The following is a 27,138-nucleotide window of genomic DNA, read 5'->3' on the forward strand; positions in this document are numbered from 1 at the left end:
CCAGGACTAGCCTGGGCTATCTCTAGAGACCTTCTCCCCAAATCCAACAACAAAAACAAGGTAAAGCTTGGAGAAAAGTCCTGAGAAAGCATGCTCTTAGCCTTCAACTACCAGGGCTCTCCTTTCTTCACAGGAAACTCTGGACACAGGAGGGAGCAGCCGCCTTCATGAAGGGAGCAGGCTGCCGGGCCCTGGTCATAGCCCCCCTCTTTGGGATCGCCCAGGGCGTCTACTTCATTGGCATCGGAGAACGCATCTTAAAGTGCTTTGAGTAATCTATGGTGGCCGTCCCTTGCTGCCATCTCTGGCCCCACACTTGAGACCAGGTGGTAGTGACGGAAGCCCAAGATGCCTACCCTGTTGCACATCATCTAACTTGTAGTGCTACCTCAGAAGAAATGACCCATTTCACTACTTACCAGGGGCGTTCAGAAGCCCAACCACCTGCTTAACAATAGAAACGGCCTCAGGTATTATGGCAGGCGCAGTAAGGACGGAAGGGCTGGTCTACACCAGCATCCCCCCTGTAGGCAGGTGCAGGACAACTGTGCCAGCGTAGGACAGTGGTCATCAACCCCAGCACTCACACGGTGACGTTAGAAGTAGACCTGGCCTGAACCATGTGCCCTCCTGAGCATCACTAATGGTCAAATGGACCCAACCGAGCAGTATGGCCACCTCAGGGTCGCTGTCCTGCCCCAGATGCCCACCCTGAAGTATGGTCCCAGATCCCTCCTAGTGGGTGCTTGTGGGACATGCTCTAGAATAAAGCTGGTTAAATCCTTGTCCTGTAATCAGCACAGCAAATGACTGACAAGGAATGTCTCCTGAAGAGCCAAGCTGTGGCTTCTGGGGCCCCGCTCCTGACTGTTGCCCAGCGGTGGAGAATAGCTGGGGACATTTTCACACTGGACCTCAGTGTGTGTGTGTGTGTGTGTGTGTGTGTGTGTGTGTGTGTGTGTGTGTGTGTGTGTGTGTGCGTGTGCGTGCGCGCGCGCACGCGCGTGCGCATACCCTGGGAGCCAGAAGAGAGCGCTGGATGCCCTGAAGCTCAGGTTACAAGCCGTTGTGAGCTGCCAGACCGGCAGGAACTCAGGTCCTCTGGAAGCAGCAGGACTCACAACCACTGAGCTGTTTCTCCAGCTCTGACTCTTGAGTCTTGTCTGCTACCCATCACTTTATAACCATGTTACACTAAGAACTCCAAGTCTCATGGGCCTCAGTTCCTTCCTCCACAGCCCGCTATAGGGAAGTGGGATAATGCCACCAGATTACATCAGGTCCTAAGAAAACGATCCTGGGGTTTTGGTTTTGGTATTTCAAGATAAGGTTTCTGTTTAATAGCCCTGGCTGGCCTTGAACACATAGAGAGATGCCTCCCTCTGCCTCCCGAGTGCTGGGATCAAAGGCGTGTGCCACCACTGCCCGGCTAACAATCCTGTTTTAAGAACAGGAACTGGGGCTGGGACACAGCTCAGTTGGTGGAGAGCTTGCATGGTTCCATCCCCAGCACCTCTATCCCCAGCATGGTGGTACCCACCGGTCATCTCAGCACCTAGGAGGTGGAGGCAGGAGGGTAGGAAACTGAGGGTCCTCGGCTGCCAATAACCAAGTTCTAGGCCAGCCTAGACTGCATAAAACGAAACTGCCCAGAAAACCAAAACACAAACTGAAAAGTCATAAGGAAGTAGGGTTGCCTTGCCTCCCATTAAGAGGCAGAATCCGTGCACAATAATTACAAGACAGAACGAGGAGTCCGCGTCACCGGTTGTTCCGCTGTTCCTGCTGGGGGTCCAGCTCTCTGCTGGCACCGCCACCACTTCTTGTTCCCAAGGGGAATGGGGAACCTGAATCAAGCCACCAACCTCGACTGTTCCCAGGGCTGCTGGCAGTCCGTCCTCCCCACCACCTTCGGGCCCACCTTTTATTCCGGTTATGTACTCGTCAATAACTCCGTCCTTTGGGCCAAACCACTCCTTACAATTGGCTAGTGGAGCAGACACAATTCCCATCACAGAAAAGAACCTACGTAGTCCCACCTAACTTAAAATCTGGTCCTGGGGGCGGGCGGATGTGTATGCAAATAACCATCTGAATGGTTTCTCTCTGTTAAGACAATCAAAACCCCACCAGAGACAACAACTCTGTGCATTCACCTAAGGACAAGGGAAAGCATGGATGGTGGCCGTGGAAGGATCGGCACTAACACAAAGCTCCTCCCTCCCAAACTTGGGCTTTTTTCACTTTGTCCAAATAAAACTGTTCCAGACTAGATGCATGGACCGTAGTTTTGGGGTATGGCTCAGTGTAAAGCCTATGCTTACCATGTGAGGCTCGGGACCTACCCCCAGTACATGCGCACACACAAGGCTGTCCAGACTCGGGGACAGGTATACTGCACGTGTGTGCGGTGTCCATGTGGTCACAGGGCTGCAGGAAGGTCTAGTAAAATATCAGTACCACAGGGATGCGGAAATAGTTCCTTTCTGGATTCCTTTTTTTTTTCTTTTGGTGGCGGTGGCGGTGGCGGCGGAGGCGGCGGGGTCTTCTTTGTTGCCTAGATGGCCCCCAACAATCCTTTCCCACAGCTGGGACCACAGATGTGTGGGTCACTGTGCCCAGCACAAACCCACAGTACCTTACAAAACCAACCAACCAACCAAACGACAACCAAATCCACATAAACCTTTTGTTTTAATAAATAAGGAGTATTTGTGGCTTAGATTTTAAATCACGTTTACAGATAAGGAAAACCAGACCCAAATAGTAACAGTGAAGCTGGTGGTGTTGGAGGAACGCGAGCCCCGCATGCACTTTGCACCCGAAGAGCAGGGGACAGCATGCACAACTCACTCTAGATGACTAGGAGCAGAGAAGGAATGGGTCCTTGGGGAGGCCACGCAGCATCATCTGACCCCTCCCACCCTGCTCAGAACCAGTGCACAGCTGTGCCGTCAGATGAGCTGGGGCTGGGCTCCTGTCCACACCAAGTGGCCTGGCCCTTCTGTTGACACTGGGCATGAGCTGCAGAGGGTATCCACTGATTACCAGGATTAGAACAGAAAGAGGAAGCCACGCAGATATCTGCTTCTCCAGCACAGCCTCGATGAAGCGCACCTCCCCAGGCTCAGTCCAGAAACTTCCTATTGGCATTTGCCCCAAACAAGGCTCCCCGGACCTCCGGCATCATCTGTAAGGAAGGCAGTCAGTAAATAAGGACCTCAGACGGGGCCGCCACAGGAGAAAGTCAGAGCTAAGCACATGGGACCTGTCCTGTCTGCTGCCCTGGCCAGAAGCACTTAAGCAGTCATACTCTGTGCTAACACCAACTGCTCACAAAAGGGCAGGAGAGGAAAGGCTTGCAGTTATTACTGTACGTTCTTGGAGACAAGGTCTCAATCTTAGCTCAGACTGGCCTCAGACACAGTAATCCCACCCCAGCTTCCCAAGTGGCAATGCTACCCTGCCTGACTAAACTATAAACTACTGTTTTTTGAGAGACAGTTCTCTGTGTAGCCCTGGCTGTCCAGGAACTCACTCTGTCGACTAGGCTAGGCTTGAAGTCAGAGAGATCTGCACTGCCACACTTGGCCTAAACTACACACTAAACCAGGATTGAGCAAGTTAGCAGGGCGACTGTTGACCACCGTGCCTGGAAGGTGACCCGCCTTTCTTTCAGGCTGTTTCCTGGAGTTCAGTGTGCAAGTGTGGAACCCTGAGAACCAGCAGCCTTGCACCCACTTTGAAAGGCCTGTGTTCTCTGCAGTCCTCGAATGAGTGCCAGCCTGGTGTGGACTAGTCCTTTACACTATGTGAAGATATTTCAAGGTGACTGCTTTAATAAAAAGCTAAACAGCCAATAGCTAGGCAGGATTTTTGGGGCAGGGAGGAGTCACCAGCCAGACATGGAGGAAGCAGGAAAGCAACGTGGGCAGAGTACAGGTAATTAAGCCATGAGGCAGGAAGTAAATTAATGGAAATGGGTTAATTTAAGTTGTAAGAGCTAGTTAGAAACAAGCCTAAGCTATCAGCCGAGCTTTCACAATTAATAAGAAGTCTGTGTGGTTATGTGGGAGCTGGCAGGCAGGACCGGCCAAGGGCAACCAGAATCCTTCTGCACTCACCTGTTGGGCTATGAGGTCCAGCCGGCTCTCCAGGGTGTTGGAAACCTTAATCTTGCGATCCCCATTATAGATTTCAACGCCACCAGCTCTGCAGAACACAGGAAATAACAGGCTTGACCAGCTGTGCCCCCATGACGCTTACACCACTCCCTTGGCACAAGGTGGCCGAGGCAAGTGAAGGGCACGACACGGAAACAGGCTTGACATTTATTCAACAGCTTCAGTGAGACCGTCCACACAATACCAAGCGCCTGCTGAGCACAGCCATGTGGTTACATCACGCTGTTCAATTATAGCCAGGCCTCCCCGGCTAGGTGGAAACTGGCTTCAGTGATCACAGCTCTGAATCAACAGACTCCAGGGAGGAGGCACTTGTATGCTGCTGAGAGACAGGGAGGGCGGATGACTCCACATCCTTAACAGCCTATTACCTGCCTCTGGTCATCCCACTCAATGCCTCTCAGCACTCAGGAGGTGTACACAGGTCAACTGTACTACAAGGAATCACAGGCAACAAGATTCACCCATGACCAGTCCTGTCAATTACAGATAAACGGACCATCAGACAGGGCCTGGATGATGTCTGAGATAACACCTCACTAGGCAGTCCAGGCTAGCCTGGGACTCACCATCATGCACAGGCTGGGAAAGGTTCTGTACTTTCTCCTTGGGACATTTCAGTGGATGACGACGGCCACAGACACACCCAATTCCCCCTCTGATGCTCCCCAATGGCAAGGTGGTGCTTTGCTAAAACCCTGACTCCTGGCTGTTTGTTTTTTGGGGAATGTGAGGATAGTAGGAGAGGAATAAGCAAAAATGTTCTAGGCAAGCACCGAATGTCAGCTTTGGTTTTCTCTCTCTTTTTGAGTTTTGAGACAGGGTCTCCCTATACAGTCCAAACTGGCCTCCAACACTCTACCCTTGATCTGAGCCAAAAGGCTGAGAAACAATAAACTAACTATCCCACCTCAGCATCCTGAGTGTGAGCCACCATGCTTGGCTAAGCCTACAGCTTTTGTTTTTTTCTGAGGCAAGGTTTCTCTGTGTAACCCTGGCTGACAGGGAACTCGCTTTGTAGATCAGACAGGCCTTGTACTCAAGAGATCCGTCTGCCTCTGCCCCTAAGTGCTGGGATTAAAGGCACATTGTCACCAATGCCCGGCTCTGGCTGCATTAAAAAAAAAAAAAAAGCCGGGCAGTGGTGGCGCACGCCTTTAATCCCAGCACTTGGGAGACAGAGGCAGGTGGATCTCTGTGAGTTTGAGGCCAGCCTGGTCTACAGAGCTAGTCCAGGACAGGCTCCAAAGCTACAGAGAAACCCTGTCTTGAAAAACAAAACAAAACAAAAAACCAAAAACCAAAACAAAAAATCTCAGGCCGGTCATGACCTCTTGACCACCTACTGCTTCAGCATCCCAAGTCTTCAATTCCTGTCAAGTGCTACCACACCAGCTTTCCCTGTGAGTTTATTCAGAACTATTGGTATACCTGGCTATGGCAGTGGTGTCTCAGATCTGAAGACACTACACAATGGCATAGTACTATACTGTGTATATAATGGTACTGTACACAGGTACTTTCACATCCACGAAGCAGACCCTCTACTCCTGGGTCACGCCCCAGCCCGACCGTTACTATTCTGATCTCTGAAATTCTAAATACACAGGACGACAAGGGCTCCGGCGGCGTCAGCCTCTGAGCCTCGTGTCCTTTCCACTGTCTGCTCCGGTTCCCCGGTTCCCCAGCACCGGCACCAGGGGGTGCTGCCTAGACACGAGCTCATTTGAATGTCCGAAGAGCTGTACTTCAAATCAATGGCGTCAGCTGGGTACGGTGAGCCGGGCCCGTAACCCCAGCCCCCAGCCTCCTGATTTTAGATTGCTGGAAACAAGACCAACTTGGTCTACAGAGTGAAATCCCGTCTCATCCAGTCACCACCAGAAAAACCAAAACAAAAAGAAGTCAAGGCTCAGTGAGATTAAGCAAGGGTCCAACACTGCTGGGACGGCACTCGGCAGAGTGGGGAAGGAAACCCACATCCGAATCATGGCGATGTTCATGACCTCCTGGGTGCCACCTGGAGGAGCAAGAAATGAAACAAAACCCCAAAGCCCCAATCTGATTTTACATTCCTAAGCCTCCTATTCTTGCCATTCAGTTCAAAATGTGTCCCAAGATTCTGCCCCAGGTCAGGCAGTGTTGGCAAGGTGACATCAGACAGACACCACTGCCCAAACGGGGAGTTTCTAACGTGTACCCCAACTGCACTGTCACTTCCTCAGTAGGAAGAAACCTTGTAGCTACTTGACCGGAAGGCAGCTGTGGGCACCTGCTCTGGGCACGGACTCTCGATTCCCTAGGCTGGTCCCCACACTTCCCACAGAAACCTCACCCAGCTCTGGGCAGTGGAAGTCACACCACTGACCACAGACGAGCTTCCGGTAACCAGGGAGAACGGGAGCCCTGGCAGGAAACAGCCACGGGCACCTGGGGACACAGCCACACCTCTGTCCTGCAGCAAAGACCTCCCCCAGAAAACACTTTCTTATTTAGGGTTGAGGAGTAAAGCAGGTATGGGTTCCACCACTGAGCCACCCCCCACCCCCCACCCCCCAAGCACTTTCTAAAGGCCGGCACCACAGCCATTCCCACAGCACGCAGCACATTCAACAACAGGAAGTCTCCTTACATTTCCTCAGGCAGGTAGGCCTCCTGGTCAATTTGGACATCAACATCTTTTTTGGTGGCAATTTTATACATAGGAATTGCTTTTTGTACTGCGGCCTGGGGGGAAAACCAAACAGAAAACAATGAAAGATTTTCAAGTAAAAGCAAACTTTCTGCTGATCACATGTTGTAAGGTGCATTCCTGAGCCTGCACATGGATCACATGTTGTAAGGTGCATTCCTGAGCCTGCACACGGATCACATGTTGTAAGGTGCATTCCTGAGCCTGCACACGGGAGGGAGGAGGGAGGGAGGGAGAGACGGGCTCATCTGTGAAGACCATGGGTCTGGCGACTGAATGAACACACCAGGGACAGCGCCACAAGGCTCAGGTGAGGGGTGGGGCAGCAGATCATGTGGAGTCAGGAGCGTGGTGGGGCTGGGCTGCTGGCCTGACCTGCAGAAGTGAGGACTCACCACTTACTAAAGAGGTGCAATCCACACCCCTGAGGGCAGCTACTACAGAGTACTGGGCTGGAAAGCTGGTTGGGGTTAAGAACAGAGTCTGCTCTTCTAGAGGGCTGAGATTTGATTCCAGCACCCACAAGGCAGCTCACAACCATCTGTGACTCCAGTGCCAGGGGCCCACCACCCTCTTCTGGCCTAGGAGAGCACCAGATACACAGGTAGTGCACAAACATACAGGCAGGCAGAAGACCCACACACATACAATTTTTTAATTAAAGAAAGTACTGTCGGGTATGAGGAGATAGATACAAGAACCTTTATGCACTTGTGGTAGAAATGTAAAACACAAGGCAGAGGCAGGCGGATCTCTGTGAGTTCAAGGCCGCCTGGTCTACAGAGAGAAACCCTGTCTTGAAAAATCCCGGAGGATGAGGTGGGGGTGAGATCTAGGAAACTGTATGGCCCTTCCTAAAAAATCCAACAGACTAAGCCGGGGTTGGGGGTGGTGCATGCCTTTAATCCCAGCACTTGGGAGGCAGAGGAAGGTGGATCTCTGTGAGTTCGAGGCCAGCCTGATCTACAAAGTGAGTTCCAGGACAGCCAGGACTGTTATACAGAGAAACTCAGTCTTGGGGAAAATAGAACTCCAACAGACTGAACTTAGTTAGGCATCTGGTCACTGCAGCCACTCCAGAGACCTTTGTTTGTAAGTCTCAAGGGTAAGCAGTGCCCGGGCACACAGCAACTTCTCAACTGTGGCTGTTCTACCGGAACAGCAACAAAAGCAAACTTCCGCTTTCAAAAATCTAAGTAAAATCGGAGGGCCAGGCTTGGTGACACACCTTTAGTCCCAGCACTTGGAAGCTCTCTGTGAATTCAAGGCTGGCCTGGTCTACATAACAAGTTCCAAGCCAGCCAGAAACCAAGACAGAATAAGTGACTGTCACAGAGAATGGATAAGCACAATGTGGAGCACCTTAAACTATTTCTTTTTACAGTATTTGCGTGTGCACAGAGGTCAGACACCTCGCAGGGGTCAGCCCTGGTCTTCCATGTGTCTTTACCTACTGAGCCATCTTGCCTGTGTGTAGTCTGTTTTAGATGCTGGAGAATCACTCACTGTCTTGGCTAGTTTTACCTCAACTTGACACAAGCTAGAGTCACTTGGAAAGAGGGATTCTCAACTGGGAAAATGTCTCCCTAAGACTGGCCTGCAGTAAGTCTGTAGGGCATTTTCTAAATCAGTGGTAGATGGGGAAGTGCTCAGCCCAGTGTGAGTGCTGCTGGTCCTGGTGCTCTAAGAAAGCAGAGTGAAAGCAGGGTGTGGGGACATGCCTTCAAATCCAGAGGGAGGCAGAGGTACGAGAATCTATGAGTTAAAGGCCAGCTTGTTCTACATCGTAAATTCCAGGTCATCCAGGAATAGATACATAATGAGACCCCATTTCAAAACAAACAAACAAACAAAGCAGGGTGAGCAAGCCAGTAAGCAGCACCCCTCCACAGCCTCCGAATCAGTTCCTGCCTCCAGGTTCCTGCCTTGACTACCCTCAGTGGTAACATCTGTGACACCTCACCCCGTTTTCAACAACTAATCTAAGTTCTGTACCTTCACCAAAGGGAAATCCTGTTTCCTGCAGCGCACAATCATCCGAGGCTCCAACAGCTGGTACAAGCCCTGTAAAAAGCAATCAGAGTCGACAGTGGGAAACACAACAGAACAGTGTCTTGGAGTTCTTCCCAGAGTCACCCAGGAAGCTCTGCAAAGACAACATGCAGTACGAGAACAGAGAGCACACCTTGGACTTGGATTAACACTAGACACAGGCTGGAACCAGAGACTTTCAATGGTCATCCAAATTCCTACGGAGTCCTATTAACCAGACTGAGAACAAATACTCTGCATGAACATGAGTAAAATAAAAGATTCACAACCCAGAAGCAAACAATGTTGTTTGTTTGAACTTTTTTTTTGTTGCAGTACTAGGCACTGAACCTGAGGGTTATCCACAAGCTATGCAAGTAGTCTGCCTTTAGCACCAAGCTAGATTTAAAGCCAGGTATTTCAAAGGTCAAATCAAAGTACAGATGTGTACAGTTGCAAGCAACAGGTGGATTTGACAAGAGTTAGAAAGGACTTGGAACATCATAGGAAATAGTCTCAGACAGACAGACAGATGTCACCACCTTGTGTAGCACACAGACAGAAAAGAGGAAGGAAAAAGAAGTCGAGGTGGGAAAACCGAGCTGGCCCGACAGACAGATGTTCAAGGCTCTCAGGACCACAGCTGTGCACGGCCATAGAAGCATACCTGGAGGACCAGCCCATCCAGCAGCACCTGGTATCTGGTTGTGTCTTTGACCACCTTGCTGAGTCTTTGCTTTGCCTCAGTTAGCAGATCCTACAAAGAATGGAAAGAAAAAGCATTGTATCTACCCATCACAGCTCATGCCCACCGCCTCACATCCACTGCTGGGTTTTCACTCAACACACATCCCGAGACACATGATAATGTAGGTGTCTGTGTTACACACACTGCTAAGAAACTAAGTCTCATGCCTTTAATCCCAGCTCTTGGGAGATGTTATCTCGGTGAGTTCAAGCCTAGTCTGCTCTACAGAACGAGTTCCAGGTCAGCCAGGGCTGTTACACAGAGAAACCTGTCTCAAGAAACAAAAACAAAAATGAAAACAAAAAAGGCAGGCAAGCAAGCAAGAAATGCTACCTTCGTTCCTCTGCCTGCCCAGTGCTAGGGACCAAACCCAGGGCCTGGACTTATCAGGCAAGTATTTTACCAGGAAACTAAATCCCTAGCCCAGGAAACACCATTTGGGTTTCTCTATGTATACCTGGTTGTCCTGGAACTCGCTCTATAGACCAGGCTGGCCTTGAACCCAGATGTCTGCCTGCCTCTGCCTCTCTAGTGCTGGTGGGAAACACCACTCTTGTTAATAGAGTTCAGTCTAGCAGATCTGCTTGGCCCAGAAACCTATGGGACTGATGAACCTGAAAAGATCTACACAAGTGTAATTCCAACCCAGAGGTGGAAGGAGGACTGCTGTAAGCATCAGAGGCCAGCTGGGACTACAACCAGCATCTGGCCAGTGTGGTGGTACATGCCTGCACTGCTGGGGCAGTGGAAAGGTGATCAGGGGTCCAGGGCCTGACTCAACTACATAGAGTGTGGAGGCCCAAATTGCTCAGGGTCAGAGAATCTGAGCTTGCTTTACCCAGCAGGGCTCCATAGGGGATGACTGGACCACGGGCATGGTTACCAGGTGATTGGAAGGGTCTACACTAGGCTGTATCTAGCAAGGGGGAGGTCTTTTGCCTCGCCCCCTTGGCATTGTTATAAAAAGCCCTTTTGAATAAAGTTCTGGGCCTTGGGTATTGACCCAGGTCCTCCCAAAGCTATCCTGTGTCTCTGTCTTGTCGGCTAGGCCTATCATTTCTATCTAATATTTTTTATCCCTCTCTCCTCAAGAGTGCCCTGGAAAAAGTGGGAACTGGCTTCCCACAATAGGGAGTTCCAGATTCTAGGACTATTGGCACCTTGTCTCTAAACAAAGACAGCCAGGCACACACACGCCTTTAATCCCAGCACTCAGAAAGCAGAGGCAGGTGGATCTCCGAGTTCAAAGCCAGCCTGTTCTACAGAGTGAGTTTCAGGACAGCCAAGACCATGCAGAGAAAGGCTGGAATGTTTCTCTCCTAGGTTACAGTGATTCTTCACAATGAGGTTGCTTTAAACAGTCATACATTTAATTTCCTTTTTATTTTTGACAGTCTCACTGTGTACCCGTGGCTGGCCTGGAACTCAGTGATCCCCATCTTAGCCATCTGAATGCTGGGGATGCAGGTGTGCACCACCATGCCCAGTTTCATGTGGTGCTGGGTTGCACCAATGCAAGAGCTTCCCAGACATGAGGCATGCTCAATGCAAGTTCTAATTTCAGACACCCTAATACAAAGGCAAACAGTCCCCAGGCCTCCCAGATCCACGGAGTATTTGACTGGAGAATAAAAGAACTTTACAGAGTTCTCCTATTTCTGTTTTGTTTTTTTGTTTTCTCAAGACAGAGTTTCTCCGTATAGCCCTGGCTATCCTGGAACTCACTATGTAGACCAGGCTGACCTCGAACTCAGATCCACCTGCCTCTGCCTCCTGAGTGCTGGGATTAAAGCCACTACCTGGCTTAATTTTGTTTTGTTTTGTTTTTCGAGACAGGGTTTCTCTGTGTAGCTTTGTACCTTTCCTGGGGCTCACTTGGTAGCCCAGGCTGGCCTCAAATTCACAGAGATCTGCCTGGTTCTGTCTCCCGAGTGCTGGGATTAAAGGCATGCACCACCACTGCCCAGGAAAATTTTTTTTTTACAAAGAACTTTAAGAAGTTTTCTGGGTCAAATCTGACATCAAACTATTATCGGAAGTGTACACACACACACACATGTGTACACACACACACACACACACACACACACACACACACACACAGAGGAAGAGGCTGGAGATTGGCTTGGCAGTTAAGGGCACTGGCTATTTTTGCAGAGTTTGATTCCCAGTACCCACAATGGTGGCTCCCAATTGTCTGTAGATCCAGTTCTAGGGAGGCTGACACCATCTTCTGGGCTCCAAGGGTTTCAGGCATACTCATGATACACAGACATACATGCAAGCAATGAATTTAAAAAATTCATAGGCTGGAGAGATGGCTCAGCGGTTAAGAGCACTGGCTGCTCTTCCAGAGATCCTGAGTTCAATTCCCAGCAACCGCATGGTGGTTCACAACCATCTATAGTGGGATCTGATGCCCTCTTGTGGCATGAAATCGATAGAGCACTCACATTCATAAAATAAATAAAAAAATCCATGAGAATAATGCATGAAAAAATTAATTTTTCTTTTTTAGAGACAGGATCTTAACTCTGTAGCCCAAGCTGGCCTCAAACTCCCTGTGATCTGCACCATCAAGACCAGCTGGCTGTGTGTGTGACACAGGGTTACTATAACCCAGGCTGGCCTTAACTCAGGCAATCCTCCTGCCTCCACCTACTGAGTGCTGGTGTTACAGGTGGAGTCACTGTACCTAGCCATGGAACTCTTACTTATTTTTCCATTTTATAAGGAAGCTTGTGCCTCCAGAGCAAACAGTGACCCACCTGGCCCCTTTCAGTCTCTAAACACAATTCAAGAACTCATTCCTTCTGAACTAAGTGGTCCACCTCTATAGGTTTTCTTCTCCAAAAGGCCACAATTCTTTCTGAATGACGATGCTGTTTTCCTGTTAAATGGAGCCCATACTGTCTCATACTATGTATACTTTTTATGATACTGCCCTCTAAATAAAACAACAACAACAACAACAACAACAAAAACCCTCATTTTTTTGTTTTGAGACAGGATTTCTCTGTATAGTCCTATCTGTTCTGAAACTCACTGTAGATCAGGCTGGCCTCAAACTCAGAGTCCTCCGGCCTTTGCCTTCTATTGCTGGGATTAAAGGTTCCTACCTCCATAGCCTGGCTAAAACAATTTTTTTTCTAAATTGAAAGGAGGTGTGGCTCTTAGTGTCCCTATATTCGGCCCCTTCTTCATGCACTCATGGTTTGTTTCTTGCTGCTGTATGATCTAAGACTGTCTTATATGCCATCAGCTTAAAGGGTCACCAAACTCAAGGCCAGACTTATCATGCCTGCATTTATTATTAATATCTAGTATAATGATTTGCTAAACAAATGTTTTTCTATCCAAAAAAATGCTCATAAACCTGAGCGTGGTGGTGCATGCTTGTAACTCTACACTCAGGAGACTCAGACTGGTTGGGTAGTGGTAGGGCACTCCTTTAATCCCAGCACTTGGGAGGCAGAGGCAGGCGGATCTCTGTGAATTCAGGGCCAGCCTGGTCTACAGAATGAGTTCCAGGACAGCCAGGACCATTTCACAAAGAAACCCTGCCTTGAAAAACAAAACAAACAGAAAGACAGACTGGAGGATCAGACACACTATCAACAAAGCAAACCAACAAAAACCAACCCAACCAAACACAAAACCCATTATTTTCTAAATGTTAATTAGTGATTATCATGAGAAAGTGAATGGGCATTTCACAGTTCCATAACCACTAGAGCTAAATACTCACAGTGATGAGGTCATCTCTTGCTCTGAGGACTTTGAGTCTGGCTTGATTCATCAGATTGGACATTTGACTACAAAAGGGATGGGAGAGTATCAAAAACAATGACCACAGAAAAACACACAACTTCCCACGTAAGAGCAAAGGATGCTGGATAAACAGTAAGTCAGTCACCTGTCAGTAACCCTGTGGGTTTCCATGGCCTTTCACCCTTCTTGTTTTTTGAGACAAGGTCTCACTGTGTAGCTCGGCTGGCCTGGAACCCAGAGCTCTTCCTCTGCTTCTGCTGGATTACAGGAGTGTATACCACATGCCCAGCTCCTCTTTCTCCTTTTGCTTTGGAGAGAAGCTGTAGCCCTGCTCATCCTTGCCAGACTTCCAGACACTAGCTTCCACCCCAGCTAAGGTTTCTGTTTCAGTGACAGAACTCCACTAACTTGCTGAAGTGAAGAACTAGACTCCCTGTTCAAGGCCAGCCTGGTCTACAGAGTGAGTTTCAGGGAAGCCAAGGCTACACAGAAAAACCCTGTCTTGAAGAGGAAAAAAAAGGAAAAGAAAAAATAAAGAACTGGACTCTCAAACTGCTCTGGCTTGTCTCCACAGTTTTGAACTTTTTTTGGATTAAAACTAGATCTCGGGGATGGAGTTTTGTCCCTGAACAGGGTAGGCAAGCAGTACTCCACTGAGCTCCTCCCCGTGACCTTGTTTCATTGACCTTCAAACCTTAATGGCCAAGGGCATGGCTCAGCTGGTTGGTGGGGTGTGTGGACAACACTAGGCCCTGGAGTTGATCTCCAGCACTGCATAAATCACACATGGTAGCACACGTCTGCTGTCTCATGGGGAGGTGGAAGCAGGAGGGTCAGCTAGCTCAGGCCAACCTGGGCTACAGACACATGCCTTCTCTAATTTAGTGCATTAACTATCACCTCCTTACATTTTCTTCTGCTGTTCAATCTGCTTTTCTTTCTTCTCATAGTATTCCATAATCTTCAGTCTTTGGGTTTGCACAAGACGACCTTTCTCAATGTTGAATTCTTCTTCTGCCTATGAAGAATTAACATACATTAATTCAGCACATTGGATTTGGCTGATCATTTTATTTTAAACATCCAGGAACCAGGAATACTTTGATATGTTTACTCATTCCCTATGTGAAACAGAAAATCTATTTTAACACTTATCCTCAAAGATACTTTCTTCTATTTTAATTAAAACATTTTATGTGCTAGAATTAAAGGTATGTGCCAACACTGCCCTTCATAAAAATTGTTTTTAAACTTCAAGGCCTCTTCACCTACATAGAAATACAAGGTCAGCCTGTAGTACATGAGACCCTGTCTAAAATAAGAACAAAAGAATTATAACTTTAGGAAAGTTACCGATTTAGTTACTCAAGGTACTCAAGGGTTGGAACAGGTATTTGAACTTTTACATTCTTTCTAAAAATTATTATTTTAAATTATGTGTAGGTGTGTACTAATGCCCACGGAGGCCAGAAGCACCCACCCGGATCCCCTGGAGCTGGAGTTACAGACAGTTGTGAGCTGCCTAACACGGGTGCTGAGATTCGAACTCAGGTCCTCTGGACAAGCAGTAAATGCTCTCAGCTGCTGAGCCATATCTCCAGCCCCTGAACTATCTATCACATTCTAAAATGAATGCTATCAACAGACCTAGCTCATTTGGTAGAGAGTGCTTGCATGCATGCAATTCAATCCCAGCATGCCATAAAACAGGTAAGGTAGTACATAATGATTCCAGCACCTGGGACATAGGAGTCAAGAAGAACAGGAGTTCAAGGTCATTTTTTCACTACATTGCTGAGTTAAGAGGCCAGCCTGGGAGACTGATGCCCTCAAGAGAAAAAAAAGAAATGTGCCCCCCGGCAAAGTAGCTCAGAGGGTTAAGGTGTTTGCCACCAAGCCTGAGGACCCGAGGTCCAAGGATTCACATGGCAGAGAGAGAACTAACTCCAGAAAGTCTGAGCTCCACACATCCCACCCCCCAAAATAAAGTTGGAAAAAAATTTAAGTGGCGCTGGAGAGACAGCTTAACTGTTAAAGGCACTCACTGCCCTTACAGAGGACCTGGGCTCAGTTCTGAGCAGCCATATCTGATAGTTTTCCACTACCTCCAAGTCCAGTTACAAGGGACCCAACACCCTCTGGCCTTAAGGGTACCTGTATGCACTTGGTGCATATAAATTCATGCAGTCTCATACACATACACACAAACAGTAAGTAAATCTGTTCTTAAAAGTTTCTTTTTAGCTGGGTGGTGGTGCACACCTTAATTCTAGCATTTGGGAGGCAGAGGCAGGTGGACCTTTGTGAGTTTGAGGCCAGCCTGGTCTATAGAGCCAGTTTCAGGACAGCCAGGGTTACATGGAGGAACCTTATCTTGAGGGAGGAAAAAAAGACAAAGATATGTTCTCACTGACCAGATGTGATGTGAAACTAAACAATTTTAGCAGTAATAAATATTGCTGAGGAAAACCCAACAGCATGAACCTTTAGATAACCAAAATTCAAAAATCTCACCTTTGCATCTATTTCTTCTGCTTTCTCATTGGCTTCTTGTTCGATGAAAGCCATCATGTGCTTAATCTGTGTGGGGAAAGACATTATGCTTTACGTCAGTAAGAGAAGACAGTGACATTTAACTTCAGAGTCACGAGGTAATCACAAGAGGATTACCAAGTTCCAGGCCTGCCTTGTCTACAGGGACTTTCCATGGCAGCCAGGGAAGCCGGAGCAAAGACTTGAGGAGGTACAAGACTGACTGACTGCTCTTCTAAGCACCGTCCGGAACAACCCGCACAACGGAGGACACCGGACGGAGCGGTTACCACAGGCGGCTCCCTCCAGTTCCCTGCGTTTACTGCTCATCCTCACCTCCAAGGTGTCTGGACACGCTCCGCCCTCCACCTGCACCAATCTTCCCACGGCGGCGAACACCTCAGGCCCCAGCTTACCCACCCACCATATCCTGAACCCCGCCCCTTGCTGCGCTCCTGGCGCACTCTGCATGTACCTCCTCTACCAAGGACCTAACATCTGGAGGCTTTTTCCATTCTTCTTTATTGTGTGTGTTAGTGGGTGTGCAGAGGCCACAGAGGCCAGCCATCTGTAGAGATCAGCTCTTTGCTTCCACCATGTAGGCCCCGGGGATTGAACACGTCATCAGGCTTGGCATCGGGTGCTTAACCTGATAAGCCAGCTGTCCTGGTTGGGTTTCTTGTCAACTTGACACAATGACACAAGCTAGAGTTAGTTATCTGAGAAGAGGGAACCCCAACTGAGAAAACTGTCCCCATGAGATTGGCCTGTAGGTAAGCCTGAACGACATTCTTGATTAGTGGCTGATGTGGGAGGGTCCAGCCCCACTGAGGGTGGGGCCACCTCTGGGCAGGTGTCCCTGGGATGTGTGGAAAAGCAGGCTGAGCAAGCCAGGAGGAACAAACCCTTAAATAGTTTGTTCCATGGCCTCTGTTTCAGTCCCTGCCTCCAGGTTCCTGCCCTGATTGGACTGTGATATGTAAGTGTAACTGAAATAAACTCCTCTCCAAGTTGCTTTTGGTCATGCTGCTTTATCACAACAATAAAAATCCTAAGATGGCTCATTAGTTAAGAGCACTGGCTGCTCTTCCAAAAGATTCCAGTTCAATTCCTAGCACCCACATGGCAGCTCACAACTGTCTGTAACTCCAAGATACACACACACACACACACACACACACACACACACACACACACACAGGCGAAACACCAATGCACATTAAAAAAGAAAGAAAGAAATCCTAACTAAGGCAGAAATAAATGGTATTTTTAAAAGTATTTAAAAAGCTGGGCATGGCAGCACGTACCTGTGATCCCTGCACTCAGGAAGCAGAGGCAGGTGGATAGCTTTGTGAACCAGCCTGACTGCATAGTGAGACCTAGGCTCAAAACCATAAACATACTTTAATAACGTGATCAGTGTTTATAAATGCTCCAAGACCCATCTGGCTTCCTGGGTGAAACCAATTCAAACCTGTATTCCCTGCCTTCCTTAGTTATGATGGACCTCTTGGCTACAGATATGCCTTGATCAGCTTAGCCTAGAGCAAGGTGCTCATTTAAACTCAGGCCAGAGAAGCCTGTTTACAGTCAACCAAGATTCTAAGAAAATGAGTCAACCCCTAAAGGACATTTAACTCCACCCCCCAGCCAGAAAAAACAGACATTTAATGATGTGGGGTTTGGTTTTTTGTTTTTGTTTTTCTCTTTGCTATCCCACTAATAAGGTTTTTTGGAGTCTGGTCCCTTAGAAAATCTGATTTAATAAATGACCATACTCTCTAGACAAAACAAAACAAAACCACATTTAAAAATGTTGGGAGAAAGAGGACTCTAGGATTTTGTTTTGTATTTCGTGACAGAGTTTCTCTGTGTAGCCCTGGCTGTCCTGGAACTAACTCTGTAGACCAGACAGACCTCAAACTCACAGAGATCCACCTACCTGTCCCTCAAGTGCTGAGATTAAAGGCGTGCACCACCACTGCCCAGCTAGAATCTAGGATTTCTTAAGCGCCTACTATATGCTTGGCACTTGGCCTATATACTGCTGATAATATATTGAATGAAACACACTGTCCTTGGCCTGGGAGTGTAGCTCACTGGTAGACCACTTGCCCACCAAGACCTAGGTTGGAACCCTACCACCACAAAACAAAACAAGCCCTCAAAACACAGAAGACCTGTTCTCACGGGTGAGCACAGACTGTAGGCAGGGTTTCTTCATCACTTCACCGCTTTGTTTCTGCACTATAGTTTTCCTGTGTAGGCCTTGGCCTCCCACACAGTTCTAACAAGGAGTAAGAAGGGAACTGGGCAGAGGGTGGACAAAAAAAAAAAAAAAAGGAACCAGATTGTGCCTGCTAAGAGCATGTGGAGGGTACTCTGCTTTTCCATTGCATCGTGTTTTTCCTACACTAAAAACTCAAAGCAGTAGCCGGGCGGTGGTGGCACACGCCTTTAATCCCAGCACTCGGGAGGCAGAGGCAGGTGGATCTCCCTGAGTTCGAGGCCAGCCTGGGCTACCAAGTGAGTTCCAGGAAAGGCGCAAAGCTACACAGAGAAACCCTGTCTCGAAAACCAAAAACACCAAAGCAGTGATAAATGTTCCTAAGCCCTGTTTTCTGTGAAATACCGTAGGGTTTCCTAACCTTCTTCATGGATGTCCCCTACTCCCTTCTCTAACTGCCCCAGCTCCCTCTTCCTCCTCCACCCCACTCCCCAAAGAACCCTACTGCTCTTAATGCATAGAAGGATGAAACATAGGAAACCTATTTTTACCAAAAAGATGGAAACATCAAAGACAAATACACTGCTCATCTAGGAAGATTCACAAGCCAGTTAGTGGGCTTTAAGCAGGAGTTTCCTGGTTCTTGAAGAAAAAAAAAAAAAAGACTTCATTTTCTAAACTATGCAGGCATTAAATTGCAGCTTTCAACTTCCTTTTCTGGAAACCCATAGGCAGCTCAGGTGGGGAGATCTGCATCTGCCATCCCAGCACTTGGGAGGCTGAGGCAGGGGACTGACTACCTGGGCTACACATTACCAGGCTAGCCAGCACTACAAAGCAAGAACTTATTTCAAAACACCAAGGGAACCTCCCAATATATAAATAAGTAATGAATAAACAAACAAGAAAGAGACAAGAAAACCTACTGGTAATGTGACTACTAAATGCAAAGTCCCTGGAGACCTTTTATCAGTCGGCTAGACAATGGGTTAGCACTTTTCTCTTGTCAGGGACCTGACAGCAGCACCCCGATTCTCCCTAGACTGTGCTTTATAAAGTTCCTTAATTCTGATTGAATTTAGATTCTGAAGTCGGGTTGTGAAGCCCAGGTGGCCTGAAATCATGATTCCGCCTGTTTCCGATGCATCTAGGACTACACGTGCCATCACAACTAGAATTATAGTATTTCTAATATTTAAAAACTTCAACGTACAGCACATTTTAAAATAGTAAGTAAATTTCCCCCAAACTAATTAGATGCATTAAAAAAGAAAAAAAAAAGACCTTAAGCCAGGTATGCACTCAAGAGGCAAGGCATAAGAATCAAGGGGCCAAGTTCATTCTCGGTTACAAAGAACTGGACACCAGCCTGGGCTACAGGAGACCCTGCCTCAAAAAGAGGGCAGAGGAACTGACCCGAGCTCATGATTTGCTTAACATTTTCTATAAAACCTAACTCACCTAATTTGTGGCTTTTAAGCGCAATAAGGCTTTCTCAGCTGATAAATACTAATGGGCACCTTAGGTTCCTGATTATGACTTCCCCAGATGCATAACCCCGGCTCACACCACGAAGGTCCTCAAAAGGCCAGCTGCTCTTTTACCAACAGTCTCTTTCCTCTCATACATGGTGGGACATTCCTTCGGGTTGGGAAAAAACAAAAACAGCTTTCAACCTCTAAACTCTGCCGGATTAAGCAGTGAAAACCCCAGGAAAAAGGGGGTTGCCACGATGGAAGGGAGAGTCAGCTGGAGGCTCCGTGACAGCAAGTGGAAGCAGGAGACCAGCGGTCACGTGAGACGCGCTGCACTCCCCTCTCCGGGTCCGCAAATCTTCCCCGCGCAAACCACTCGCTCTCCGAATCGGAGGTCCGAGGGCTCCTCCGCAGAGCTCCAGCCGCCCTAAGTCCCGGCTCTGCGGGAGCCAAACGCCAGCACAACCCTCCGGGCTGCGGCTGCGCGGCACCCAAGGCGGCCCTCACCTGCTTCTGCACGTCTGCATCGCTGAGGGCCATGGCGAAGGCGAAGCTCGACCAGGAGACCGCTTCGAGTATGGGACTCAAATGTCGGCGGAGCAAACCCGAGACGAAGACCCCGGGCAGGATTACCCTGGCTTTACTTTATAACCGGCTTCCGGTTCCTGCCAGATGACCCGGCGGCCAGAGCCTTCCCAACCAATAGAACGAGAACTGTACCCGCGGAAGTCCCGCCCTAGCCCCGCCCTTCCTCCCTTAGCGCATGCGGAAACTGTCCATCCGGTGTCTTTTTTTTTTTTTCTCCCCCAGCTGACTCGTGACTGCTTGTCAAGGACAAAATACTCCGTAAGAGAAAGGAGAGTGCTTTAGAGATTCTTGTATCAGACATCAATCAGAATTATTTATGCTTATTCAGCAGTTGCTTTTATAATACAATTTTGTCTTTTTTTCCAGGCTGGCCTTGAACTCCTGATCTTCTTGCCTGCACCTGCCAAGTGTTGGGATTATGGATACGCCCCACGCCTGGCTCAGCCACTGTAAACAGTTTAGATAATTTTCTCAGAGCTCAGAACCAAAAAAAAAAAAAAAAAAGCCAGGTGTAAAGGCTTAGCTTTTAATCCCAGCCCTCAGGACGCAGAGACAGGTGGATCTCTGCTGTTTGAGGCCAGCCTGGTCTACAAAGTGAGTTCCAGAACAGCCTGGGCTACACAAGAAAAACCCTGTCTCAAACAAACAAATAAATAAACAAAACTTTACCCAGAGCTTGAGATGTGGCTCAGTTGGCAGAATGCTTATCTACCACACACAAAGTCTTGGATTTCTGTCCAGCGTCTGTGAGCCCAGTCTGGGGAGGCATATTCACAATCCCAACACTCAGGTGAGGCTGGAAAAATCGTTCTAACCCCAAATTCCACATCATTCCTTTTTTTTATAGATTTATTTATTTATTACGTACACAGAAGAGGGCGCCAGATCTCATTACAGATGGTTGTGAGCCACCATGTGGTTGCTGGGAATTGAACTCAGGACCTCTGGAAGAGCAGTCAGTGCTCTTAACCTCCGAGCCATCTCTCCAGCCCCCACATCATTTCTTTACATTGGACATTTGAAGGCTGCCTGGGCTAGAGATTGAACAAGTGTTTTTATTTAAACGCAAACCATGGGGCTAGAGGCATGGCTCAGGGATTAAGCGCACTGGCTCCCCTTCCAGCAGCCCTATGGCAGTTCACAACTGTATCTCCAGTTCAAGAGATCCAACAGCTTCCATGGGCACCAGGCATGCAGGCAAAACACCTATACACATTTAAAAAGAACAAAACAAAACCCAAACCAGATTTAGCGTTAGTAAAAACAGAACGACGCCGGGCGGTGGTGGCGCACGCCTTTAATCCCAGCACTCGGGAGGCAGAGCCAGGCGGATCTCTGTGAGTTCGAGGCCAGCCTGGGCTACCAAGTGAGTTCCAGGAAAGGCGCAAAGCTACACAGAGAAACCCTGTCTCGAAAAAACAAAAAAAACAAAAAAAAAAAAAAAAAAAAAAAAACAGAACGAGTTCCAGGACAGCCAGAGCTGTTACACAGAGAAACCCTGTCTCAAACAAACAAACAGGATAAAAATAAGCCCTTCACTATTTATTTATTATCAAAGAAGAATTGTGTGAAAAACAGACCATACCAATATGCAGTTTCAGTCCAGTTCTGATCTTGTTTGGTTCAGGAGGACTTACAGCCAATGTACTGTGCCAGGGCTTAAACTTTTCCATTCCTAACTCTTTCAATTTTACATTATCCTTGGTATTACAGGGATATAAAATAGGTATACAAATCAAATACTGATAATAAATCATAAATTAAAAAAACAATTGTTTTATGTAATTTTATTATTTATTAAAGTCAGAAGCAAATTTGCATACTAATGAGATGGGTGTGCTTGTTTAATTTTATATAAAGAATTAAATCATGGCTGAATATTTGATATCTAAAGATACAGAGTCTCTAAAATATTTTTCAGAGTTAGTGAGGGGGGAAGGAGGAAGGAGGGGGGAATCTGTGGTTGATTTGTAAAATGAATAGAAAATTTCTTAATAAAAAAAGGGTCTAATGTCTCTCAGGCTGGCCTCGGAACTAGCTGTGTTGCCAGGATAATCCCAGCCTTAGCTTCCTGCCTCCATCTCCCAAATGCTGGGATTTTGGGCACCATCGTGTTCAGCATTTGTGTAGTGTTAGGGACTGAACCCAGGCCTGGAGCATGAAAAGCCAAGTGCTCTATCCAACTGAGCTACAACACCAGCCTTCTGTTCCTGAGTGTCTTCAGATTTTTAAGGAGTATTGTCAGGTATACCATCAGTTTTTTTAGTTTTCAGACGAGACGTCTCTATGTTATCTAAGCCTATCTCCAACTCCTACATCCCCTGCACTCAGGAAGCTAAGGTGTGGGTCTCTTTGCTATGTCGGGAATAACTGAGAGGCCAGGGCTGTGCAGAAGGAATTAAGACCAGACTGATAGAGAAGAGGGGTTTAAAGAGATATTGCAAAAACAGGCAAGTTCCCAGAGAAGAGCTCGCTCTGCCGGAGGGAGGAGGAGAAGCTCTTTTTAATGGTGGGTGTACTGGCTGGTTTTGTGTCTACTTGACACAAGCTAGTCATCAGAGAGGAAAGAGCCTCAGTTGAGGAAATGCCTCCATCAGAACCAGTTGTAAGGCATTGTTCTCAATTAGTGATTAGTGGAAGAGGGCCCAGCCCATTGTGGGTGGTGCCATCCCTGGGCTGGTGGTCCTGGGTGCTATAAAAAAGCAGGTCGAGCAAGCTAGAGGAAGCAAGCCAGTAAGCAGCACCCCTCCATGGCTCCTGCATCAGCTCCTGCCTCCAGGTTCCTGCTCTGTTTGAGTTCTCGTCCTGACTTCCTTCAGTGGTGAACAACAATGTGGAAGTGTAAGCCAAATAAACCCTTTCCTCCCCAACTTGCTATTTGGTCATGGTGTTTTGTTGCAACAATAGAAACCCTAACTAAGACAGCAGTTAAAAGGAATTTTCTTTTATTGTTGGTTTTGTTTTGGAGATAGGTTTCTCTGTGTGTAGCCCTGGCTGTCCTGGAACTTGCTTTGTAGACCAGGCTGGCCGGGGAACTCAAAGAGCTGCACCTGCCTCTGCCTCCTGAGTGCTGGGAATAAAAGCATGTGTCACCACACCCAGCAAAAGGAAAGTTCTTATGTTTTATCCGGTGAAACACCTGTGTGGGTTCAGATCCGTATGGTTAGGCAGATACCTCATTTTGATGAGGAACATTTTTTTTCCTGGGACCCGCGTGGTGGAAGGAGAGAGCCACCAAGGCCTGAAAGTTGTTCTATTTTATTTTATTTTTTTTGAGACAGGGTTTCTCTGTGAAACAGTCCTGGCTGTCCTGGGACTCACTCCATAGACCAGGCTGGCTTTGAACTCACAGAGATCTGCCTGCCTCTGCTTCCCAAGTGCTGGATTAAAGTCATGAGCCACCACTACCTAGCTTCAAGTCCTGAAAGTTTACCTCTGACCTCCACATGAAAGTCATGGTGTACAGGCAATGTCCCTACCATAAATAAATAGATAAACAAACAAATAAACAAATAAATGAAGTGGAAGAAGTTTTATGTAAATGTGACAAATGATGCTTAGTTTTGGAATGGCAGAACATGGTACACAACTGTCTAAAATTTAGATTCTCAATTATTCTGTTTATTTGTGACAAAATCTTTCTGGGTAGCTCAGGTTGCCTTGAACTCAAGGTTGTAGATGCTATTCTGAAATGGATGGCTGTGGTAATCTATTTTAACCTCAGAACAAGCTGCTTTAGCCTCAAAGCAGGCCCCTGCTGCCTTTGAGCAGGACCACAAATTCAAAACCTGGCTGCATGCAACCTAGTGCCTTTTGAAAAGTTCTTTTTAAGGAACCGGCTCGAGCCATCGGAAACTTGAGCCCCTCGTGATCATCCATGCACAGAGTCTCAAGGAGAGACTGACTCAGTTATCAAGCTTGGCTGCAATGTCTGAGCTACCTTGGCAGCCTAGGACTTCTTGTTATTCCTGTGTTCAGAGAGGATGTCTTCCTGCCTCTGAACTCCTGGGCTGAAGTCATCTTCCTGCACATACCACTGTGCTCTCTCTAGTGAGGGGACGGTAAAGAACCCCCTGCGGGTGGCCACTCCATGCTCAGGGGTGAGGACATCTGGAAGAGTCCAGAGCTAAGAAAAAGCAGCATATTGGAGATGGCCAGGGCTAGGGAATCAGGGCATGGAAAAGTCAAGGAGGAATAAGGAGAAGGAGGAGGAGGTGAGAAGGGCCACAAAGTTAGCATGGACTTGGAGATGTATAACAAATTAAACAAGGATTCAGGGAGTGGGCTTTGATATGCAACCATAGGAATATGTCAATGGAGTCACAAGTCCCTTCTTTTATTTATTTATTATTTATTTATTTGTTTGTTTATTTAATGTGCATTGGTGTTTTGCCGGCATGTATGTCTGTGAGGGTGTTGGATCCCCTGGAACTGTAATTACAGACAGTTGTGAGCTGCCATGTGGGTGCTGGGAATTGAACCTGGGTCCATCTGGAAGAGTAGCCAGTGCTCTTAACCACTGAGTCATCTCTTCAGCCTCCCATGAGTCCCTTCTACCAGAGGCAAGGGAAATGACCCCTCTTGGCAGATGGGAACACCTTTCACAAGTTCCTGAAGAATTCTGGCTTTACTTTATTTTAAAGGTAAATTAAGTCAGCAGGCTGGTGGTTGTGCATGCTTTTTTTTTTTTTTTTTGGTTTTTCGAGACAGGGTTTCTCTGTGTAGCTTTGCGCCTTTCCTGGGACTTACTTGGTAGTCCAGGCTGGCCTCGAACTCACAGAGATCCGCCTGGCTCTGCCTCCCGAGTGCTGGGACTAAAGGCGTGCGCCACCACTGCCCGGCTGTGCATGCCTTTAGTCCCAGCACTCAGGAGGCAGAGGCAGGAGGATCTCTGTGAGTTCAAGGCCAGCCTGGTCTACAAAGCGAGTTCCAGGACAGCCAGAGCTACACACAGAAACCCTGTCTTGAAATATCAAAAACAAAAGTAAATTAAGGTAGGCTGGTATCCTTACATCTGTAATCCCTGAATTTGGGAGGTAGAAGCAGGAGAACCAAGAGTTCAAAGTCATTCTCAGCTACATAGCAAGTTCAAGGCCAGTCTGTGCTTCAGGAGACCTACCCTAAATAAACAAATAGCCAGGCATGGTATTCTTCACTGGTAGTCTCAACATTGAGAAGGTTGAAGCAGGGGAATCTTAACAAATCTAAACAAACTAAATAAAATAATAGAATTTTGGCACAGTGGCACATACTACTCCTGGCACTTGGAAGAGTGAAGTAAGAAGATGGTGTGTTCCAGGCATCCGAGCCACACACAATTCAGTGGATTGCAGGTGTGCTCTGTCTCCCCTCTGTACAGCTTCCCCTCTCCACTGTTAAGTAAACAGCTAGTTGGGCAGCCATTTGCTGATTCATCAAGGAGGAGGCCAAGTCTTGTCTGATAAGAATGTGGTACCTTTGCAGAGATAATCTCTGGGGTTAGCAAATGCTTTTTTTTTTTTTTTTTTTTTTTTTTTTTTTTTAAGTATAGCCTTCCCTTGGTATCCATGAAGATTGGTTCTAGAACCCCTCTCAAACAACAAAACACATGGATGCTGCAAGTCCTTTACATGCAATAGCAAAGCATTTACACGTAATCTACATCCTTCACTCCTTCCTGCATGTCTCCAGGGACCTACTTTTAAAGCCAATTATAGTGTAAGTGCTAAGCAAGCAGTTTTTGTGTTACACTGTTTAGAGAAAAATGACATGAAAAAGTCTACACACTTCAGGTGTGGTGACCGAAATGCACGTTCTATTGGTAAGTTGTCATGTGCTACTTCAGCTTACTGAAAGGGGACTCTGGAAATGAAGAGGGCCCTCCTCTCAGGGTGCAGCATGTTTATTTCAAATGTTCTCCAAAATATCTTTTTCTTCAGCAGGCTAGCCCCCTAACTCTGACAGGGAGGGAAGTCATCAGCAAAACAGCTGAGTTAAAACATCATGTCCTTTAAGAACAGCTGGAAGGTAAATCATTTCCAACAGACGTTACTATTGTTTTTCCCATCATATAAAAATACCTGCAGTAGGAACTGGAGGCTGGAAGTTCAGCCATGTGTTTCACAGGCAACTCATCTATGGAGAGAAATCTTATAATAGTTCTTTTTTTTTTTTTCTTGGTTTTTCGAGACAGGGTTTCTCTGTGTAGCTTTGCGCCTTTCCTGGAACTCGCTTTGGAGACCAGGCTGGCCTCGAACTCACAGAGATCCGCCTGCCTCTGCCTCCCGAGTGCTGGAATTAAAGGCGTTCGCCACCACCGCCCGGCCTATGGAGAGAAATCTTAATCGGGAATTCCAGCTGACTGCCTCAACTTCCCCAGTCAGCTCCTGCTGGATGTTTGTAAGTTACCTTTTACTTTCTCGATTATCTACCTCCACAACCTTGCTGGATGCTGAAAACTATCGAGTCAATGACGTTTCAGTATCTATCTGCTGCTTCTTTCTAGCTGTTACTTGCTGTTTATTCATTTGCTATAGATGTAATGAACTCAGTCATTTGAAACTGAAAGCACCGTTACCACAGATCTTTCTTGAGACGGCACAGAACAGGTGTATACTCTTAGAATCCTAACACTTGGGGAAGCAGAGGCAGTGATGTGGAAATTTCCATGCCAGTCTGGTTTAAGTAGTAAGACTGTCTCCAAAATGTGTTTTGTTTTGTTTAAATCTAAGAGCATACTAAACCTGCAAGTATTAACCAAGTCATAGTTTCCTAAATCCAGTCTCCACTGATCTTATCTTTGGTCTTGTAGAGAAGCTATTTAAAACAAATTTCCAAATTTTAAGAAACAAGTCTACTCTTGTGTAACCTTATTTGCTCCTGTCTTCAAAAACGGCTGGCCTAAATTCCTG

The 27,138-nt window shown here is 47.3% G+C and overlaps 2 protein-coding genes across 7 annotated transcripts in view; one reads left to right on the top strand and one right to left on the bottom strand.

Moving 5' to 3' along the window:
- The window catches only part of Slc25a18 (solute carrier family 25 member 18), a 30,054-nt gene extending 29,269 nt beyond the window's left edge, over positions 1-785 (top strand). For all 6 annotated transcript variants that reach the window (XM_076567831.1, XM_076567830.1, XM_076567833.1 and 3 more), the window contains one exon: positions 134-785. In XM_076567831.1, coding sequence (XP_076423946.1) covers positions 134-275 — 142 coding nt within the window. In that variant the 3' untranslated portion in view covers positions 276-785. The remainder of the gene's footprint in view (positions 1-133) is intronic.
- A 1,890-nt stretch (positions 786-2,675) lies between these two features.
- Atp6v1e1 (ATPase H+ transporting V1 subunit E1) lies at positions 2,676-20,369 on the bottom strand. Its single transcript, XM_076567838.1, has 9 exons — positions 20,168-20,369; positions 15,941-16,006; positions 14,335-14,444; positions 13,404-13,470; positions 9,575-9,664; positions 8,872-8,940; positions 6,817-6,911; positions 4,125-4,212; positions 2,676-3,190 (listed from the first exon to the last, which is right to left on the bottom strand). The coding sequence occupies exons 1-9, from the start codon at positions 20,198-20,200 to the stop codon at positions 3,128-3,130; spliced, it is 681 nt and encodes a 226-aa protein (XP_076423953.1). The 5' UTR covers positions 20,201-20,369; the 3' UTR covers positions 2,676-3,127.
- Positions 20,370-27,138: the final 6,769 nt, after the last annotated feature.

This window comes from Peromyscus maniculatus, chromosome 3, assembly GCF_049852395.1.
Source record: "Peromyscus maniculatus bairdii isolate BWxNUB_F1_BW_parent chromosome 3, HU_Pman_BW_mat_3.1, whole genome shotgun sequence".
NCBI classification, from domain to species: domain Eukaryota; kingdom Metazoa; phylum Chordata; class Mammalia; order Rodentia; family Cricetidae; genus Peromyscus; species Peromyscus maniculatus.